Genomic DNA, 23,019 nt, shown 5'->3' on the forward strand with positions numbered 1-23,019 from the left:
TTCATGCACATTTGCATGAGTTTAAACTCAGAACTTATTGGTGATCTTGCACCTGCATTCCCATTTTAGGGCCCATTTATATCTATTTCTACAAGATCTTCTGTTTGGTGTGAATGGCCAAGTTCTACATAATCAAAAAGAACAATGACCCCTAATTGTCAACAGTCCCACAAACGATCCATTAAGAAAAGTCAGATGCTTAGCTGTATAGTCACTCAGGATCTGCTGACCCCTTTACTAACTGCTCGTCAAGTCTGGGTCTTCAGAATTTATTTTTTATACTACTTTGCAAGAGAAAAATATCTCATTTCCTATTTTTACTCAAGAATCCTTTCACATGCCACAGACTTTATCCCATACATATGTTGAATTATAATGGCAAACAAATAAATAACCAATTAACAGTATAGGTCATAGACATTCATGAGCGGCCCCTAAAAAGGAGACATTTCAGTCCTTCTTTCAAGTAGTGAATTAATTCATTTCCAAAATCCTTAATTCAGCAAGTATACTGAGTACCTCTGTGGACCAGGCACTGGGTACCATGGACACAAACAACTACATAGTTCAGTTTACATTATAGTCCCACAAATGACTGAAGAAGTATACAAGCATACAAGCAGCAGGTCGGGGGTGGGGGTGGTACTCTGGGCATCACACTGCATCTAGAAAAAGCAGTGGCTCCTCAACTTTAGCCAATTATTGACACATGGGAATGCTGGGCAACTGTGGCCAAAAATCTACTATTATAAGAATTACTAGACACCTTTTTAAATGAAATTTCCTGATTTTTAAATGTGGCCACCTAATTGTAAAAGTAATAGGTAAGCCAAACTAAACATGTACTCTGGCACAAAATGATAGTGGGCCACCTTTTTGTGATCTCTGGTCCAACTGGATAACTTAAAACATCATTCAGTAATGCATTATCTATGTTCAGATGAAAATTCCTTTCTCTCATGTTATCCACACAAGCTCTTCTGTATTCTGAAAGACATTAGGTATAGATCAGTCCGTCCAGCTATGTGGTATTATAAATGTGGGGCAGGGGAGCTCCAGATAAATAACCAAGCTACTGCAGTTTGCAGGTTATTAGGCTTTATGAGGTATTTTACTAACTTTTCAACATTGATATTAGTATAAAAAGATAATGTCTCTTTATCTAAAGATTTCATTTGCAACAAATCTCAGTTCTTTAATTCTGTACTTTTTTATTTTTGAAATGATTTTGTTAGACATTTTATATATTAAAGACTCTTGAAATCAGAAATCATTGCTTGGAAAGACATGATGGTACATGCCTCTCATCCTAGCAATAAGGAGGCTATGGCAGGAGGATCGAAAGTTTGAGGTCAGCCTCAGCTATATTTATAGAAGACTGTCTCAAAAACAAAACACAACAAAATCACATTCTCTGCCTCTGTGTGTGTACTGTGAATCTGGCCTAATAAAGCAGCTTATCCTTGCTTAGCCAGGAATGGAATCTGAGCCCAGCATGCATGTCATTCTCAGATGGGGTGCTATTTTCTTAGAACTCGAAATGCTTGTCCAAAAGAAATACGAAGGAAATTCATAAATGATGAATCTATTGAAAGGTCAGACTTCATATTTAAATCACACCCTGTGTGTATATTTATTGCTTCTGTGTTCCATATCCTTTAAGAAATACATACATACAAGTTAACCTGTGGGCTACTACATCTACCTGAACCTTTAATTCAACTGACAGAGATATGGAAATGTGGTACCAAAGAACTCCCTGGCATATTCTCTACATGTGCAGGTGCTAAAGAGTGCACACAAATCCAGTTCCAGCTGGCTTGATTCAACCTTGAAATTTTTCCACTGGGGACACTTAGAACAAAGACACGAGACACTCTGGACTGGATCTTCTCTCTTTTTTGCAAAATGGAAATATATCTGCAGAACATCAAAAGCAGAAGGATTTTTAAGCTTATAAAAAGCTAATAAAGTAAAACTTTTGTGTCATATTCTAATAACACAGCTAGTTGCCTTATGTGAATATGTTCAAATTAGAAGGTCTGATTTTGCTAGAATTTAATGGTACAGCACATACAGAAGAATGGGTGTTGCTTAGTAGACTTCCTATCGTTGCAATGTCATTCAACAAAATTGTAATACATATCTTTTTTCAGAGATAGTTGTTCAGAATAACTCACACATTGAAAACTCCAAATTAAGCAAATGAGGCCAGATTCCAGTGGCAGAAATGAATAAGAGGAACATGGATGTACAGTGAATCAAAAGGGACCGTGTTTTGTTTGGGGAATGAGGAATAAGGACACAAAGAAAAGTGTTGCTGATAACGAGCACTAAGGGTGAACATGCCTCCATAACCAACTCAGAACACGGTCCAACAAAGCCATCAGTCCCTACAGGGAAAACTGATCCCAAGAAATCTGGTCATGTACTATGTTTGAATCTCTGGCCCTAATGCATCATTCCTTCTTATTTGGCAGTGGAAATCCTGACTGCCCGTCAGAAGAAAGCTGAAGAACTAAAGAGACTTACTGATCTAGCCAGTCAGATGGCAGAAATGCAGCTGGCTGAACTCAGGGCAGAAATAAAGGTCAGTTCTGAACACCCCAGCCCAAACCCTGCATCAGAGATCTGGTCCCCATTATGTTTGATTTGTATCCCCAGACTACTGCTCCCTGAGGGTCTAACACCATACAGCATACTCTCTTTTACAGGCTAGAAATTCAAAATACAGAAGTGTAAAGTACCACCTAATCTTACTGTATTTAAGTATAATATTGTTTGAAGGGATATATTATTACAAAGGAGAGGTGCAAGCTCTTTTCTTAATCAGTAGGGACTGGCCCAGATAAAGTGTACTCAGTCATGATTTATAGCTGGGATGGACAATATTATTTCCAGGCTATGTAATTTATATGTGTTTATAAATATACACTCATGTGAACACATCCTACATAGGAATGTAGTGTAACAATAAGGATTATAAAGCATGCAGTCCGTGGACACATTTTTCCTTTATCTTTTTCTAGCTTAATTGCCTTTTTGTTCTTAGTATTACTACCCACGAATGTGTATTTATTATTTCTTCCACTGCTGCAAGCAATAGAAATTGACCCTAGTGAACCTCAAAAGCAAGTAGAATTTGAAAGAATGTTGAGTGTAGGGCACCAGAGCAGAGTATGCTTTGCAGACATAGGTCTAGAACTAGGCAGGAACCCCTGAGTGGCTCCAGTAAAGTAGGAAGCAATAATTCTTAGACCCTCTCTTCAGAGCACCACAGGAATGAGTGATCTCCAAAAGTCATTAACTCTTAGACCATTCTACCAGATTCAGATCCCTAAGAGGAAGCTCTGATTGTCCTCCACTTGGGTCACACACAAGAGAGGATGTGGCACCTTGATTTATAGACCCACCAAGACTGTGAATCTTCTAAACAGCATTGGGGTACAGTTGCCAGAAGGGGAAATGGTTACCAGGAAGGCAAGAACAAATATTTACAACAAAATAAGAAGATGAAATTTATAAATTCCTCTTCTCTTTTTCACCCAATATACTGAACACACATAAACAAACACACATATATGTGCACACACATACACATACATCTCAGCTTCTTATCCACTTCTAGGAAACTAGATTACTTTCAAGACATAGTTGCTGCTAGCTTTAAAAGCGTGTCTGTCCATTGGGATATGAAACTGGCTGGTATGGCAGAAAATGACAAATGACTTTTTAGTCTCCTCCATCCTGGTTAGCCATGAAAGAGAGCTTATGGGGAACTGGATGGGTACCAAGAGATCTAGAGGTGTTTCCCTTCTCACCTTCTCTGTTCTGGCCTTTGTGCCTCCTACCCAGCCAACTGCAATGATCTCCTAACGAGTCTTTCTGCTCACACGTTCTCCCTCCAGTCTCTCCAGCCTAAATCCAGATGTATACTCCCAAAGCAGATCTGGTTTCCCCCAGTATGATCTCCCTCCCCTCAGAGTACAACCCACAACTAAGCTACATCACCCTGACCAAAACCCCAGCTTGCTAGAACATCAAGTGAGGACAGGAAATTGCAGTTTTCTGATCTATTAAAATCAATTCCTCTTCCAAGTTTCATTTCTGCCTGTCAAAATCTTACTCATCATAAAATGGTTAGTGGCACATGCTTTGGAATGAAACAGTCCAGCTCCAAAATTTTCTACTTCTGTGACTTGGATAAATTATATATTGTCTTAGATTCTTAGAACCTCTGTTCCCCGATCTATAAAATAGAGATAATAATAGTACTCACTTCATAATAATGTGATCAGATGAAAACGAAATTATCTGTTAAGAATTTGGTCAGGGTCTGGTACATGTTCAAGAATTTTTTTTAATGTTCCAGCTCAGATGTTCCCTCTTACATAACTTTCTTCCCATTCCCCTCAGTAGGAGATAATTTCTTCCTCTTTTATATTCCTAAAGCATCAACCACATTCTACCTTGTATTTAATGGTATCTCTTTCCCTTGCCATGTGGTAAACTCCCTGGTAAACTCGAGGAGGGACTGAGTCATAGTTATTTCTTTATTTCACACTCTGTCATCTATACATAGATCTTAATTTTAAATGAATTGAAAAGTAATCTCTTTTCCACTTCTTATAACAGCACTTGAAATTCAACCATTGAAGATTATGTCTTCTACACACTAAAGGATTTCTGGACTTCCTGGTTCCCTACTAAAATAAAGATGGATATCTAGAAAGGATGACATGTTTTCTCTTGACCATTAATAGCTTACCAGGCTGATGGCCAAACTAGGCAGCCCCTGCTGGAAGACAACTCAGAAAATTGTTCTAGCAAGGAGTGCTAAAGATTAAATAGATAAGTCCAGACATACATTTTTCCTCACCACAGTTTTGCCTAAGCCTAGGCAGAGGCTAAACAAGACCCATACATATTCTCAGAATAAGAAGATCATGGTCAGGCAGGTCAGAATCAAAACTGACTTGATGGAGCCTCACAGTGACAAATCTCCACTCAGACAGCACTTTCAGTGGGCACTGAAAGAACAGAGTGAATGAATCTGCAGGTATCTCGGTCATTTCTGTGATTGTAGGGCTCCAGCTTTACTTCTCTTTCCTTCAGCACTTTGTCAGCGAGCGTAAATATGATGAAGAACTTGGGAAGGCTGCCCGATTCTCCTGTGACATTGAACAGTTGAAGGCCCAAATCATGCTCTGCGGAGAAAGTGAGTTTTGCATACTTGCTAAATAATTCTGTGTGAATAAGCTTGGTGCTATTTGGAGTTGGTGTCAGAAATGTCAGGTGTGCAGTCCCCCAGCGGGTTAAAATGAGGTCTAAAGAGATTTAATGATCTGAGGTCACAACAAAAGTCACTAGAAATGTCAAGATTTGAACTTAGACTCTTCAAATGCCACTGCCCATCAGTAAATCCCCAGGATTTATTAAGCGGAACAGAACAGGTCAACTGGTTTATGCCTTTTGCAAACTTTGCCTGAGCATTGCCAGATAACTGCTCCTCTGATTTCAATGAGCCCTAGTTCTACAGACTATTCCATGTGAGTCTTTCTCATCAGTTGGAAAACAGTCAGCTATTGTTTGCAAGGCCCAGCTGTCCTGTGTGCTGTTCTGCAGGCCCTGAGCTCCCCGCCTGCACCCTGGTTCTCTGCTGAGTGAAGCCTGCAGATAATGAAAGACTTCACTTCAGCCATTAGCTTTAGTCTTGTTCCCGATTAAGCTTTAATTAGAGCAGCTAATGTACAACAAAATTGGCTGCTTCTTTTTTCCCCTACTTCAGCCCACCCACAAGAGGAGGTAGAAATGTGCTCTAATGTGGCTTTGAGGACAGCCACAAGGAGGAAAAAGGGTAAGTGAGGGACAGAGACAATCTACAGCCTTATCAGCTGAAAAAAATGAGATTTGACTGCATTTTTTTTTCAAAGCAGAAATTTTTTTCTCTTAAGTACAAGAACTATAAGCTTGATATAAAAATTACCAAACTATATTAAATAGAACATGCTGTTACCTTGGTATCCTTTATACTTTTTATGCACATATTTTCTGTCTTTTATAATTAATTGTGCCATACTACATACATGTATAGCACAAGACTTTTATCACTTCACAAATAGATAGTAAACATTTTCCATGTCAATATATTTAACTGATCATTTATTTAATACTATTGATGTAACAAGTCCTTTGTGGCATTTAAGTTGCTTCCAGTTTTTCACCATTAAAACACCAATACTGTGAGCATTTTTTCTTACTCACTTTGTGTGTGTGTGTGTGGCAGGGGGTGTTGGAGTTTGAATTCAGGGCTTCACACCTGCTAGGAAAGCACTCCACCACTTGAGCCACACCCACAGCTCTAGACTACACTTCTTTTTAATGACTTTTTTCCTTATATTCTGCCTCCCTATGAAAGAATCTACCTATTGCCATTCTCCATCCCCAACTTTTATCTCTAAAAAAGCAAGTCTGGTTCACAGTTGGAAGTGCAACTGCCTATCTTAGTTTCCACTTCCGTCCCGATGATGAGCAAGACACTAATACTGAGTGAGTCTGTCACTGATCTCAGGTGGGGTGGGAAGTGCTGCTTCACCTGATTTCTTCCCAGACCCATCTAGTGGGAGAAACCACCCCTTACTTACCAAATTACAAGTGTCCTTATGAAAGACATCCTGAGCTGTCTGAGACAGTAATCCTCACAAGGCCTCTTCCTTTTTGGGTTTGTTGAGGGCACATTGAGGGCCTACAGCTACTGAATCAGAAGTAGTAGTTTATGAGCTACAGAAAATAATGACTCCCCCCCCCTACATTGCAGCTGAATCTGGTGAAAACAAGAGTTGTGTTTGAACAGCCCCAGATCACTATCACATCTTACTTACAAAATGAAGGGACAGAGATATGTCCCCGTCCTTTCTACTTCTAATGTTCTGTGATCCCTACTAGTCACTCCATATCCTTTCACAAAACCCTGGGATTAAATCTGATCTAACAAAGGGAGCAGAGAAAATTGCTTTTAAAAATTGGAGACAATTTTAAGATTCAGAGAAAGATCTTACAGTCCAGTTGGGCAGTCAAATCTTGGTGAGCTGTGAGAGGGAAGTCATGGTTTTATCCTTGAATTGATTCCCTCTGGCCCCCGCCCAGCATAATCACATAGAAATCATCCCATCAAAAACCACCACTTTGCAAACAGCAGAAATGGCAATAATAAATGTTGAACAATCTGCCTAAGCCCTGAGCCTGAGCCTAAGCCTGTTAGGGTCTGCCTCATCAGCCTGCTTTGCCTGTCACATTGGAAATGGTGCAGATCTGCAGTTATTGGGGTTGATAAAAGGCCAGATAGTGCAGCTCTAACAGAATATGAAAGATGCAGCCCCCTAAGGGCTAGCAGGCCTGACCCTCTAGTCGGAGATATGTATGACCCAGAAGGACAAAATTTCTTAACCCCCACCCAACACCCCCCAGTCCCATGTCCTCAGAAGAGCCCAAATGTTTGTGCACCTCTCCACCATTCTGTGCACCTGCAATTCCAGCTGCTCTTGTAATCTGACAAGGGCAGCAAGAATGGAGAATCTAAGAGGCAGAATGCATTGCAGTCAGAAAGGCCAGAAAGGGAAACTCAAGGTTTCATTATCTCTCTTCCCTTGGTGGTTCTTGAACTAAAGAATAATATTTAAGTGCTCAGATAATGTGTTATTTCTACAATGATATCTTTCAAAAAAGTAGTGTTTGTATAGAACTCCTGCTAACTCCTGGTGGGCCATCCAGGCAGCAGTGCTCCTAGCGCAATCCTTAACACCAAGCCCTCCTATTGCAGTCACACATCCAAAGAACAACTATTCCTCAAGAACTCCCTGCAGCAACCTGCTGCCTCTGCTGAATGCTCATGCCACAACCTCTGGGAAACAGAGTAACTTTGTCCGAAAATCATCCAATCACAACAAGCCCTCTGATGGGAAAGCAGCAAACCCAAAAATGGCGAGCAATCTTCCCAGCACTGGGGACTCCTCTCACCAGGCCATGCCCACCAACAAGCAGGTAAGCCACCTGGGAGGCCTCCTGGTGCTGCCTGTCGGGGTACTGTAGATACTGGTGTGCGATGCCAGGGAAGAAGAGAACAGCTGCTAGCCACTGAGCATCCTGGGGTCGAGCCCGGGCTCACTCCAGCACCAGCAGCACTTCCTGGCGTGGCACGACTCCCCTGGTCCATCCAGTCCATGCTTCATAGGTTTTTCCCATGCAGAGGAGGTGACCTGTAGACACTCCTAACCATATGAGCAGGTCCACCTAAATGAGATGGTTCTTCTCATAACCTTGGTTGTCACCATCTCCATGTCCCTATTACCGACCCATTACTGGGAGGGACTCACACAGGAACAAGATTCAGAACTGCACCACTGAAATTATTAGTGACAGGAAAAATGGCATTTATTTTTTAAAAAAAATAATTTAATTCCCAGTTATGTTTAGTGTATCAGTAAGAGGCCACAGTTAGTGCAAACTTCTCTCATCTTCTCATGGGATTTCAAAATGACTTTACTCATTCTTATCCACCATGATCTCTAAAAATACAATCTTCCTTCTCTCCTGATTCTCCACTATGTCTTTGAGAGGTGATTTCTCCCTTATGGCTAGTGAATGAACAAGACATGGGGTTTTATGGAATGGAAGTCAGGCATGCTATAAGACAGTGTTAATGATATCTGATACTTTTTCAATATTCCAAAATGCTGATTGTCTAACAGATGCCCTGTTGGGTCTTTTTGTCTCAGTCTCATTTATGACACTGACAGACTGACAGACATTTCTCGGTCTTGCATGTCCTAATAAGCTTTAAAATAGCACTTTTACAAGAAGCATTTTATATATTTATAGGTAAAGTTTATCAAATCAGTTTTACTTGTAGGCTAAATATATCTTCACTGCTTTGTTCTTTGCTCATTATAAGACCATGCTAAAATCAAGTCTAAAATTTAATCTGAGAATTTACTTTTCTTAATTTCTTTTTAAACAAGAGTCCAGATTAAATGCTATTATACTTTTTCATCTCAATGCTTTAGCACTGGTGGCTTCATTTAAGCTGAAATATGCTTATATATCTAAGATAGAACATTGTAGTACAAGGGCTAGAAGGGCCCTTGTACTTCAGAGTAACCCTTTCTGGCCTTCCTTCCTCCCTAAGTAACCCTTTCTGGCCCTCCCTCCCTAAGTAACCCTTTTCTGGCTCTCCCTCACTTAGTGAGTGAGATTGAGGAAACATGACCACCCAGAATCTGCAATCTCCCTTTTAGAACATGCTCCAAAGATCCTGGAATTCTATTTTCACATGGCCCTGAGCTGCTCTCAGGATCTGTTTGGGCCACTTCCCTGGATATCTGACCTTGAGGGCAGACCACACTACCTGTCTGCACAGTCCTACATCCAAAGGGTGATTGCTGCGGAAACAGGGTGAGCTTAGGTATGGGGGTAGAGTGTCCACATTCATGTGTGCAAGGACCCCTCACCATGTAGGACATAGCCAGAGGCAAGAAAAGAAAACATTCAGACAAATGGTACATGGGTGTACATTTGTACTTTTGTCCTAAATCCTGGATTATTGGGGGTGGTGTGCCTTAAAGCAGTCATAGTGCAAGAACCGTATATATTTATAACTCCTAAAATTACATGTTTTAATGATAGAAGCTTGATTTTTAAAAACAGGACTATGTTCGTGCAACAACCTGCTTGTGAATCTTGTCATGAAACAGTACATAAAGTGGGCATGGTTCCATCATTTTCTAACTGCAACTCTTGGACAAGTCCCTTAAACTCATTGTCCTTAATCAATGCAGTGAAGCAAATAGCATCTGTCTTCAAGGGTGACTGTGATCATAAATGAGACAGCATTCTTGAAGCACTCAATAATGTTGGCAACTGACCTCAAGGAATCCAGAAATCTTTCATTTGTGTAGGACAGACTTAATCCATTGCTTCCTTACTGCTCATCTATTTATGGTTTTGGCTACTGATTAGTTGAAGGAATGACTTCAATATGTGGCTTCAAAAGTGGTTAGTTTAGAGCTACAGAAAGTTTAAAGAACTAGTTACCTCTGTCAACATATGTATTACCTTCTACATCCCACCAAGATCTCTTAATTACACCTCATCTCTGTGTTTGCTTAAGATAATATTCCTAAACTATGATATTTATTTTGAAATAATAGGAAAACTGCTATAGAGAATTTTAGAATTTTCATATATAGAATATACAGAATGTCTCAGAAATTTTCCTGGTAGAGAACCATCATTGCCCTGCCCTGTGTACATTTCTTGTTATATTTTAAGCACACTTTACAGGCTGTATGTGGTCTACTTTTTGATTGTCTTATGTTTTATCAATCTCTCTCTCAAGATTGGTAATTTTCTTCCAGTTCCATTTACAAGACTGTATCAACTTAACCTCATTTACATGCTGTCATATTCTTCTGGGGTATAAAAAAAGAACTTACCTGAGGCTCAGGGATTAGGTTTCCCTGATGCCAACTGGTGTATTCTGTGGTTTCCTGATACTTGACACTTTTCTCTTTTCTTTTTTGGCAGAATGGACCTTCTAGCCAAAGACGAAGATTTAATCCACAGTATCATAACAGGCTAAATGGTCCTGCCAAATCACAGGGCAATGCTAATGAAGCCGATCTGATGGTGAAGGGCAACAACCGGCATGAACACAGAAGACAGCCGCACAATGGCTTCCGTCCCAAAAACAAAGGTGGTGCCAAAAATCAAGAGGCCCCCTTGGGGACAAAGACCCCTGAGGCCCCAGTGCATTCTGAAAAGCCCCGGCGAAGGCAGCATGCTCCAGACAACTCGGAGGCCAGGCCTTTCCGGGGTCACGTTGGTAGGGTTTCACAGTGCAATCTCTGCCCCACGAGAATAGAAGTTTCCACAGATGCCGCAGTTCTCTCAGTCCCGACTGTGACGTTAGTGGCCTGAGCTAGGAGAGAAAAGAGCAGTTTTTGCTGTTTTGGTTCCCTGCCCAAGGTGCTGACCCAATTCGCTGCCAAAAGAAAGTCAATCAGAATATACAAACCCTGTATGGTTGTGTCATCCTCTCTTAATCATTTTTACTAATTCTAATACTCAGCTCTAGCTTGCTTCATAACTTCCATGGCTTTGCTTGATCTGTTGACGCTTTTTCTCATCAACTTTGCAGCATTTTAGCCAGGCAGTATTTACTCATGTGTTAGGAAAATCAAGATGTGGCTGAAGATCAGAGGCTCAGTTAGCAACCTGTATTGTAGCCGTGATGTCAATCCATTGATTGTCTTTAGAGAGTTAATGTTGAAAATTATTCTTAATGATCAGACAAACATGATCTGCTAAAGACACATGTGCTTTTGTAGAATTTAACATCTGGTGTTTTTCTGAAAAAATATATATATACATATATTGCTTTATTTGAAACAAATTAAAATATGCTGCATTTGACACCTGGCTTGTTTCTCTTATTGATGTCTACCTTATTATTGAGTGTTTTCTGAAGCACTTTTGAGAAAACTTTATAGAGACTAGAGGTTTCAGTGCAAAGTTCTGTGTAATACTGTTTCTCTTGAAACAAGTGCCCTTTCCTAAAAAATAATACTCCTTTAGCTCCAAATAAGTGATACACACCCCAGTCATCTTAGAAAGAACATGGCATTTGGTAATTTTGGTTTCAAGTAACATAAACTTCAGTTCAGCCGAGGTTAAGCAATAAAGAGAATTTACTGAATCAATAATGAAAAAAGTCCAGTATCAAACTATGTGTTGGGTCCAATTTGATCAGGATTCCAACTCCTTTCTCTTGTCAGTCCTCCTTGGAATGACATTGTATTCAGAATGGTGCAATGGCCACCGTCCTTAGATTAAGGTCTAACTCTGAACTGTCCAGAAAGAGAAGCTCTCCAGGTAGCCTCTGTATGAAGCAAGTGTCTTTCTCAGAAATCCCAACAAAGATCTTGCATACCATTGCTTGTAGGCCCATCCTTGAGGAGGTACTAATTAGCATATAGACTAATCAGAGTCCACACCCGATATCAAGCTGGGCTAGCTCCCCAGAAGCACCTGGGCCATATGGAGAAGGGCTACTGTTACCTTAGGGCATGAGAATGGATACAAGGTAGCCCACCCATCAGAGGCCCCAGTTCCCCTATGTTTGACTACAGGGCTTTCATTGCAGCAACATGTGTCCTATAGACTTGTTGACTACTTTCAAGTGCAAATGCTACTTTTCAGTTCCATGTTAAGATTGTTTCTGGCATCCCAGGTTCACTGGTTTTTGTCCACAAAGCAGCCCTGAGCAGCTGAGCCTGCAGGCCATGCAAGCATCTGTTTCTTCTTTTGCCAAGTACAGGAGGATGTTTGCTCTCTCTGTAGCACTTTCCGAAGTCTCTGGGTGTACCCAGAGATTTAATAGGAATTCAGAATGTCAAGTCACATTCCAGGAAGGAAGGAAGAGTTGCTTGTTCAAATAAGAAAGATGAATGTTCAGAACTGCAATCTTTGTTTATCCCATCTGAGGCTCTGAATTTATATATTACAAGTCAGAAGGATTTTACACAATTTCTGTGCAAGACTTTGTTTACCCCCTGAAAAATGTCAGTTGAAATGTGACAGCTTTAAAAATGAGTCAGATCATTCTTGCAACAGGAAAGAAAATGGACGTGCCAGGTCAAGAACGTACCTGCCTTTGTCAAGGTTAGATCCAACCACTCTTAACTTTCCTCACTCCCTCAAGTTGCTCTAGAGTTAAGAAAGCTCAGACATATTCCTAAGCATAGCAAACCTCCCAGCTCACTGAAAAGAAACAAAAGAATGCTAAAAAGTATTCAAACCTGATTATCTTTTTACCTAGATTTTTGTCTTACACCCTGGGCATGTGAGCATTTTCTAATTTGCATTTTAAAAATGGTAATTCAATCCTTTAGTGCCAGTGTCAGGCATTGAAATATTCCATCTAGTCTTCATCTATTTGATCCTAGAGATCTGTGTCATATTCTGCCATTCTTTTAAAAATGTTCTTAACTGTTAAAAATCCAAGAGCTATGGAATACTCTAATCTCTCTGTACTTAATGTACAAAAGTTAGAAGAACAGATCCTTCTCTTTTAAACATTTTTCTTGTGGAGGTTAGAACAATTTAATATCCATGAGGACTAAATAACTTCAAAACTCACTGACATTGTACCATATAAATCTCAGTCAAGACTCCATCTACAAAATCCAAACCTCTCTGTTTTATTCCCAAATTTACATTTCATTTGAGAATCTCTGTTCCAGCTCTGTGCCAGTGAGCCTATCCTTTGTACCCAGGGTGTTTCATACAACAAGGCATAGAAAGTTAAACAAAAGTCACTACAAAATTCATCCTCAGTGGAGACTGAATCAGTTTGGGGGAAGATACTTGCAACACAACAAACCTAATTTAAAGCTCAGTTCAAGAGCAGTGCAATTATTTTAGCCTCAGGAAAAGAGATCCTAGTTAAACATTCTTAGAGAAGTTACATCAAATAGGTTAATAGGAAAAATTACTAGACTAAAGGCAAGCTTTTTTGCTAAAGTAACAGATGGGCATTCTGACTTTTGAAAGGCCTAGATTTGTACCTCAGTCTTGATTTAGTCATGCGAAGGGGGGATCAAGGGCCTATGTATTCATTTTCCTAGGTCAGTTTGACAGGGGGAGAGGGGGACTGGTCTCCAGCTACATAAAGAGACACCTGAATTCCACACTATCTTTGACAAAGAGGTTCTCCCTCCCAGCCCTGTATCCCTTTGAAAATTGTCTACGCTATTGCCTGTTTAGTGTGCCCTCTTGTGTCAAGCAATGGTAAAATTTTTGTTTTTCAACACGTTGTAGAGACAGTAATCCATGAAATATAAATTGGCACCTTTATTCCTCTAAAACCAAAATTGCTTTTCAGACCATACCTAAAACTCAGATACAGATATATGCTAATACGGGAGAAGGCCTAGGACTCCAAATTCTCCCAGATAGCAAAAAAAAAAAAAAAGGTAATTCAACTAGGCTGCTACATTTCTCCAGCATTGTCCTGAAAATACTGAGCCATCTTAATTGCTCTAATTTTGTGCAAAAAAATCGTGAAGAGTTGCTCAGTTCCACGATTCTCTTGTTACTTAGGTGAGAATCTGAAACACAATTTTAATGCTATTTTTATAAGCCATTATATGGATTTTTTTTCATCCTTTTTCTTTTTCAACAAGTCTTTGTAAGTCCTAAGAAAGTTTTCTGTGTGTTCATAGTTTTGAGGAATCAGCTCCCCCTCAGTGGAGGGAGATCGGCCAAGCAGTGCTTAATCTCATTACAGCAGCCCTGCAGGCAAGGCAGGCTGCCTGGATCTAGTCAGACTATCTGAAAAATGCATGGTGTGGCTCTCATCACGCAATCTTCTTACAAGTTTTTTAGGATTAATTTTCAGAAGCCCCTTTTGTCTGAACTCTGCTTCATTTCACAGCCTCAGAAGAGCTCCTGGCACGACCACTAAGTTCAAGTTTCACAGGAGAAACTGCTACATGCCACTTTCACAGAAGAATAAAATTCTAAAGCCAATCTGTTTATCTGAAAAAGTATGTAGATTTCTGGCAAAATATTCAGAACCATGACTGTGACAACAACCAAGGAATTTCTACAGAAAACTGTAAAAAGAAATTCTATCCTATTTTTAACTTGATACTTAAGTTTGAATTAGACTTAACTATTCCTAGTCATTTGAGAGATCACATACTGTCTGTAAATTCCATTGTTTTGTAACAAGCCAGACAATAACTTACTCCCTTGCCATTACTTTCTGTCAACACCTGACATATAGTAAGCAAGCACTCAATTTCTGATTAGAAGGAAAAGAGGATACAAATGAATGCTAAAGTTCAGAAAATTCTGAAGTCAAAAATGGCTTGTGCAATCAAGAATTTTGTAAAACAATTATAGAGAAGATGGGAAGAGACAGCAGAACAGCTGAAGTCCTGACCCTCCAAGGCCATCTGCCTGATTTCAAATCCAGGTTCCACCATCTACTGGCCTATATAAACTTGGACAAATTTGAAAACATCTCATTTCCGTGGTTTCTCCGTAGGTAAAATGGGAAAAACCAAGTAATCACACTGATCTCAGCAGGGTTGTTTTAAGGACCGAACAAGTTAACATTCGCAAAGTACCGGGAGTAATGCCTGGCCCTTTATATGGGTTCCAGGAGGGAGAAAATAGCCCAAGTAATCTGATGGGAAGGCTTTATAAATTCATATGGAATTATATGGATTCCAGATAAAAGGAATAGTCACAAGTAGGGGAGAGGCAGAGTACCCAAGGGAAGACCAAGTTTAGAAGAGCCTTCCCTCCGTTAGCCCCATCCACCAAAGCTGAGACTCAGACCTTGCTGGGAAGGGTGTAGCTGTGCCCCCTTGACTCACTGAGGTGCAGCAGGCTGGGGCTGGCTAGCAGGAAGCTACCCACTGAGTTCTGAAGAGCAACAGGGTACTTCTCTCAGAGGTGCTGGCCAACTCACCAAGAATCCACCTATTGGGGTGCCACTGAATTCTCTGGAAATCCAGCATGGGCATCAGCTCAAGGAGACTCCTAATTACCTGGGCAGTCTATAAGGAGAACCACCAAACTGGAAGCTGGTTCAGGCAGTGTTTAATGGGGTCCACACCCTGCTGGACCAAGAACACAGGGATGCTCATGAAACCAGGATGAAAAGCCCCTTCCTACTGTAGCATCCTTCCAGGGGCAAAATTCTTTTGTCATGCCAGCTGGCAAAAGACAAGTATTTACAAGGGTCCAGCTCCAGTATGACAAGCAGGCAATCAAGAATGAATTTGGGAGTGAAAGCTGGTAACTAGGCATTCCCTTAGCAATTTAAGAGTATCTGATTATTATATGACAAAATTTGCAATAGCCATGCAGCATACAAAAGACATTAAGGCCCATCTATCATCTCTGGTGTGGAAAGAACAAACTTTTACAAGAGCAGGCCCACCCAAACACATAGGGGTCCAGACTCTGGAGTAAGAGGACATGGATGTGAATCCTGGCTTTGCCTCATGCCAGAAGTCAAGCAGCTCACCTTACACCTTTGTGCTTCAGTTCCCCCATCTGTAACACCATAGGGTCAGTATAGAATTACATAAACTAACATATAAAATGCATGGAAGAATACATCTTTGTTTTCATTGTGTAATTGCTTAGTTTTTATTGGGTAAAAGCAAACACAATATTTATACTATTGTACAAAACCAGAAATGATATTGAGAGGTAAGAGGATAGATTTTCTCATTGGCAGGCCTGAGACATCCTTTTTATCATTCTCCTCAATTCGCAGGGCTCCCACTGTACCTGCGATTGCCAGTTACAATGTTCTCTTACCCACAACCCCTAATTAGGACAGACAATGATTTGCTCAGGTTAATTCACCCAATTAAGAGCAATGGCTTTCAACTGGGATACCCCCCCATACACACACATACACACACACCCCTCTGCAGGAGACATTTGGAAAAGTCTGGAGATGTTTCCGATTGTCACAACTGGGGCACAGAGGTGTTGACCAGGGATGTTGCTGAACACCCTGCAGAGCAGAGCAGGATCTCAATGATAAAGAATTATCTAGCCCAAAATGTCAATAGTGCCAGTGTTAAAAAAAAAAAAACACACGTGATCTAGAGGTTCCATGGTTTGAATATCCCCTACCCCAAAAGCACATGCTGGACACAATCCCCAATGCAACAATCCCCAAGGCAAGGCCTAATGAGAAGTGTATGGGTAGGAGATCCCCGCTCTCATGAATGGATTAATGAGTTATAAAAGAGCTAGAGGTTGTGACTTCAGTCTTGCCCATCTGCTTCCATCATGGGATAGAGTAGCAAAAAGGCCTATGCCAGATGTGGGTCCCTCAAACTTGGGACTTCTCAAGTTTGTAACAAACTCATTCTGTTCTTCATAAATTACCAAGTCTCAAACACTGTTATAGCAAAGAGACTAAGACAAGAGGGTACTTAGGGATTTGGAAAAAGGGAACAGAGACAACACAAATAGGTCTGTACATGGTGATTCCTCCCCTATACCTGGGGTCTGAATGTACAATTTCTGATATCCTTAAGCTGCTGCTGTTATCTAGATTCAAGCTGATCCCCAGATCATCCAAACGAAATTAGGGGATTAGTTCCTCAAAGAGCTGCAATCTTGGCAAAAGGAAGCAATATTTGCTTTTCCCCATCTTTCACAAATATAGTATCTCTTAATTTCTGCGACATGTTCGTTTTTTAAACAACTTTCTCTTCTAAGCCTTGGCTCTCCAAATGCATACCTGGAGCTCAGCAGAATTTTACTAAGATAATGAGGGCTTTGGGATGAAAGAAGCAAAGGAAAATATGAGAAGCAACATTATAAAATGAAAACTGTTAAATAAACAAGTAGGGAAGAATACTGTAAAATTCTTTTTGTCTTAGCCACGGCCTACATCAGAAAGCATCCAGCTAGCAAATATGAAATGTGTATGGGCTGTCTGAGACAACACACATGTGAACAAAGAAAAATTAGCTTTTCTGTAACAATGTAAACCATATGTATTTCATGAGGCTGACAGGAATGTAAGTGAAAATGGCCCCTTTGAGGCTGCACCACCAACCAACTTCCGTGAATATGCAATTCTGGAAACAGCTGGAAACCATTTTTTTTTCCTGTTAGCTATTCATGATGTTTCTTTTCTTGGCTGTACTACATGCTTAAAATCCTGCATGCTAACTGCAGCCCTCAACAAAGACTCACTCATCCCCTATTCACTGACTCAGGAACCTGCAACTTGTTGACAGTTTTCAGGGAGAGTTTCAGCACAGGGGAAAATGACAAGATTTTCCATAATTAAAAAGCTCCTAGTGAACTTAGGAATACACATATGTAAGTCATTTGGAAGTAACTTTTCATTTGCTTTAGTGGAAGTTCTTTCCCTTCATTTCATCAAGTTCATACTTGCTATTTAGTATCTAATCAATATCAGACCAAATGTTTAAAGCTATTCAAATGGATTGAAGGTATAAGGCAATATCCTTTATAAGACAACTTCCTACTCATATAAATGTTAGCATTCTTCCATTTACAGAACGTCTTACCACTACAGGCCTTCATACACATTCAAAACGGTATGTAAATCAAAAGTTTCCTATGAACAACTTCTTAGGTAAAGCTAAATATGCTTGTAAATTTTAAACCCCTTCTTTAAAAATCAACGCATAGCTGGCTAGTAACTGCACCATATTTAAACACAGACAGAAATGAGTCATCAAGTTTTCTAATGCTAGCACTTGCTAAAAAGAGAAAGAAATTGCATCAGCAAAGGTGAGCAAGCAGATTGGGGGAGGGCCACACTACCGCGTTTCCTCTCAAAATCAAGGAAGAATTGGCTTGGATACTTTCCTAGGTGCTATGTCTGTAAATTACTTTCAATAACTTGACAGGCTATGTAACAATGACAACTGTTACTAACAGCAATATGGTCGTTAGTGTGTTCTTTGTTCTCCTGATAGAAATTCTGCAAGGTCAGCTATCAGTTTGTATACACCCTGAAGATTGCTACCAGATAAATGTTCAAAAATAATTTTGGACCTTGGGGTTGCCCTCAACTGTACAGAAATTTATTGAAAACCTCCTGTGAACCAGTCCCTACAGGTATAGAAGTGACAGTCTCTGTCTAGCAAGAGACAGCACATAATCCAATGCTTTAAGATATTCCTGCTCAAAAACTTCCCATAAGCAAGTTCATAGGCTTTTCCATCTCATTCCTACTCCTAGCTTTTCCTTTAGTCTGACTGATGTTGCATCATTCTGCAGAAATCAAGACTATGGGCTAAAATGAGAGTATTGTGATCATTATTGTACAGCCCTAACTTTTCTGAACCCCCTTTTTCTTGATGTTTCAGAACCAGGAAAAGATTCCTTCATTATGATGTTGTTCTGAAACCAAAAAGAAATAATATATGTATGAAAATACGTTCATAAATCATAACATAAGGCAGTGCAAACAAAATAAATCCTTCAGTAAATCACTGCCAGCCTTGGGGTCTCCATGACACAATTAGCCATATTTAACCAGGGCAAACCAGTTTTCAACACAGATTACCTGAAAGGATACAATTTTTTTATATGAGTAATACTTAAATATCCTACTTACCATTAAGAATTGCCATGTGTCTCCTGATTCAAATGCATGCACCTACTTCTCATATTGCTATTTATAAAGCTTTCCTTTTTTCTTTTTTTTTCCCCTTTCTGTCCAGGAAGAGCAATGGATTATGATAGTTGCCCATTCTTTCACAGTTAGAGAGTCTGCTAAGGTGAAAGAGGATTTTAAGGTGAAAGAAGCAAGCAAAATAATATATTTTACATAAAATTAAGTTAAACCCAAGGAAACTACACTCAAATAATACTTAAGTTACTGGGACATTCTGAATTGAACTACTCTGCTATCTGTAAAGGCTCATCTGTTCCTTTCCTACCTCAGCGGCACTACCTTCTAATAACTACTCTAAGAAAACATTCTTACAAAGTCTAAGTGTACTGAATAGATTTCCCTTAAGCTATTTGATACTAAGAAATGGAGGCTACTAATGGGAATTGCCATGATGTTTCCTCTTCAGAGAAATGTTCATTATGTATAAAATATAGATCACATGTGTTTATTAGTATAAAATTGTCTCATATGATTTAGTAACTCAAAATATCCTAAATCAAGTAATACTAATAATGTCCGATTGGTAGTTCCAAAAATTCACTAGTCTTTAAATTTAAGAATGCCTGGGTTCTTTATAATAGCATTTTTAAAAAGTGACTGAATACTTAATATATTCCACAGGAGAATATCACCATGGATCATTACTTTTTCTACCCAAATAAACCACCTATTTAAAAAAGGTACCGTTAGAAGAACAGTTATCCAAAATTCCTACTTAATCTGGCAAGAAAACAATTTTGCAAGCAGAAACAGAAAACCGATATAAACTAACAAACTTTGCATATAAACTTTCAAACTACTAAAGGGCTTCAAGACTTAAAAGTATAGTCAAAGAAAGTGCCACTTTTTATGGAAAAGCTTTTTTTTAATTTTAAAAGTAACATTTTGAGAATATTTGCTTTACTCTAAAGAACTTATTTTTTAACATACTGAAGGTATACTGCTCACTCAAAGTAGAAATATGTGATTCAATTATAAAACATAACATGCAAGAGTAAACATACACAACTGAATAGTCATGAAAAAATAGATGATTAATAAAAATGTTTTGTTTAAAAATATTAAGTTCAAGTTGTATGGAAATTTTATACACAAAATCATATTGCATATTCAGAATGACTCTACAATACTCCCTTCTAAAGAACAAATGTTAACTTTAGTTACACTTTTTTAACTTCTCTTTTTCAAAGTACTTTCAAAACTTCACTATTCAAATTAAAATATGATATTTTAACAACTAATTCCAAAAACATGCTATGTAGTCCTTATTGCATGAAATCTTCTTGTGATATATATCAATAAATCTGCTAACAGAAGAGAGTAAAAGAAGTCAATTTAGGAAAAAAAAGTCTCAGTTAAATGAGAGTCAAAGTGGGACCTCAAATTACTATCTTTTTACCCCTCCATCATGTCGTCTCATGTTGTCTTTTAAGACTCAGAGTTCACACTGGTTGTGATACAGCGAAGGCCAGCACTGATGCAATCCTCTTCATCACACCAGAGGGAAATATCTATGCCCACACCTCACACCTATCCCAGGGCTGCAAGAAACACCCTTACAAAAGTGCCTAATATTTCAGCAACAAAGGGAACTCCTGAAGTGATTATTGTGCTGTACTGTTTTGTTGCCTCAATACCAATCAACCACTTAAACTTTAAAAAATTTAAAACCATAAATCAAACTGCCCGTGGACATGTAAGTTTTTAAAAGTTTGGAAAATGAGAAGTAAATATAGCCCCAACCACAGAAAGTCTCCCTCCTCTTCCTACTTCACACAGTCATTCTTCCTGAAATAACCCTAAGCATAAACACAAGCTTTCCCTTCTATTGCACCAAGAAACAATGTCACTTATAGGTATCAAAGGTAACAGATGTTCTGAGGCAAACGGGAAGTCTCAATTCCACCATTTTTATCCATCAGCCTGGTCTTTGTCATTTTCAGTCTGCATACCCAAAGTGCTGGAAGCTTCCGGAGGAGCCAGCTCTGAGGAGCTGCCCTGCCTCCCCTCTGTGAGGGTGTGGAAGGAAGGCACTGCAGCACACAGTGGAGTCCTCTTCAGTTTTATCACTCTGTGGGATGTAGACTTCTTCTCAGAGAGAAGCACCTTTGCTGGAGGGGGGTGTGCGGCTCCATTTTCAGCGTTTTGGGTTCCACGGGAAACTGAAGAATAACCAGATGTTCCCATGCCCACAGGGGACACAGAATACTGAGCTGCTTTTCCAAAGCAGCTGCTTTGAGACAGTTTTGCTGTCACCTGAGAGGAAGTCTGGACAGTATTGGCTGGAGTCACTCTAACTGAAGCAGAGTTTTTTACTTTAATTTGTGTGCTTGTGGAGGGACCCAAAAATCTGACTGGCTTAGGACCAGCCTTGTTCACACCTTCTTCTTCTTCATTGAGGGTTATCAGTCGCCTAGAAATACAGAAGCATGTCTTTTTCAGCACTTTTATTTTTAGTGACTAATAAAAATGTTTCCAAAGTCTACCTTCAGGTTTAACAAAAAGGCTTTCATTGAAAATTAAAGAGTCATCTCTCTTCTCTCACCTAGGTCAATACATAAATTAGAAAGTTTATAGACTGCTTCAACTTGCATACAAACTTCATCTTTTAAAATCATATGCTGACATATGAAAGGTTCTGAGAAGGCCTATAGTAAATTTGCCTATTGAACTTTGCTTCATCTGTATTACTCAGTTACTGTCACCTTTGACAGCCAGTAAAATTTTCATGTTGTGAACACATTTTGGGGGGCACTGCTAGAATGGTCCAAGCCACAGTGTGGTTAGATGTTTTTGAATTTGAGAAGTTCTGGACAGACCTTCAAAGACTTCTGATCTGAGTTTGCCATTCATTATAAACAGCCTAAAGAGAGAACATTTCTAAAAATAACCTGAAAACTGTCAAAACCCTGCCAGCTCCTCCCACTGCTTCCCCTCCCAATTCCCCCACTCTCATTCTTAGAAAAATGGAATCATAGTAGTACAGTTATATGAAAATTTCCACATGTAGCAAAGAATGCCAATATAATATATTCAATCCTATAACTCTACTGAACATAATTGCACTTTCTCTGGCTCCTCATAAGTACTTCTCAGTCATCATTATCATTATCTTGTTATGCATCAAAAACAATGCTTCTTGAAATCCTAGAGAAAAGATTGCTAACACAGAGGACAGTCTCATACGCCATTCCCATCTGCTTTATTTTCTGTCTGCATCTCCCACTAGACTCTACATCAAAGTATCTAGACCTTGACACTAATGACATTTTGGTCAAACAATTCTTTCTTGTGGGGGGTGTTCCCTGTGCATTATAAGATGTTTACAGCATCCCTGACCTCTAACAAGATGCCAGGAGCATTCCCCACCCTACAATGTAACAACCCAAAACGTCTCCAAATACTGCCAAATATCCCCTGGAGGATAAAACCATCCCCAGTTGAGAAACATTACTCTAGACACGAAAATTATTTGCTACTGTTAATTCAAAGGCAATAGAAGTAATGACAATACCATTAGTGTCCTTGAGAAATAAGGTGGGTTTTGACAAGAGATGGTCAACTACTAAAAACTGAATACACATCTCTGCATTTCTGTGAGAGATCCAGAGGGCAAAAGTAAGAAAGTAGTATGAAATTCCTTAGTTATCAACCAAATTCCACAAGTGATCAAAAAAATCAGAATATCTAAAGACCATGAATAAAACCTAGACACTAAAAAAATGTATGATTTTAAATGTATTTAAAACATAGTGAAAGAT

At 39.4% G+C, this 23,019-nt stretch overlaps 2 protein-coding genes across 10 annotated transcripts in view; one reads left to right on the forward strand and one right to left on the reverse strand.

The window, feature by feature from the left end:
- Spats2l (spermatogenesis associated serine rich 2 like) overlaps positions 1-11,469 on the forward strand; it is a 160,910-nt gene extending 149,441 nt beyond the window's left edge. For all 7 annotated transcript variants that reach the window (XM_074071347.1, XM_074071348.1, XM_074071349.1 and 4 more), the window contains 4 exons: positions 2,481-2,590; positions 5,116-5,218; positions 7,820-8,040; positions 10,582-11,469. In XM_074071347.1, coding sequence (XP_073927448.1) covers positions 2,481-2,590; positions 5,116-5,218; positions 7,820-8,040; positions 10,582-10,974 — 827 coding nt within the window. In that variant the 3' untranslated portion in view covers positions 10,975-11,469. The remainder of the gene's footprint in view (positions 1-2,480; positions 2,591-5,115; positions 5,219-7,819; positions 8,041-10,581) is intronic.
- Kctd18 (potassium channel tetramerization domain containing 18) overlaps positions 8,406-23,019 on the reverse strand; it is a 28,206-nt gene continuing 13,592 nt past the window's right edge. For 2 of the 3 annotated variants that reach the window (XM_020173005.2, XM_074071353.1), the window contains exon 7: positions 8,406-21,671. In XM_020173005.2, the coding sequence (XP_020028594.1) occupies positions 21,170-21,671 (502 nt within the window). In that variant the 3' untranslated portion in view covers positions 8,406-21,169. The remainder of the gene's footprint in view (positions 21,672-23,019) is intronic. The other variant, XM_074071354.1, reaches the window with a different exon arrangement.

This window comes from Castor canadensis, chromosome 4 (assembly GCF_047511655.1).
Source record: "Castor canadensis chromosome 4, mCasCan1.hap1v2, whole genome shotgun sequence".
Lineage (NCBI taxonomy): Eukaryota > Metazoa > Chordata > Mammalia > Rodentia > Castoridae > Castor > Castor canadensis.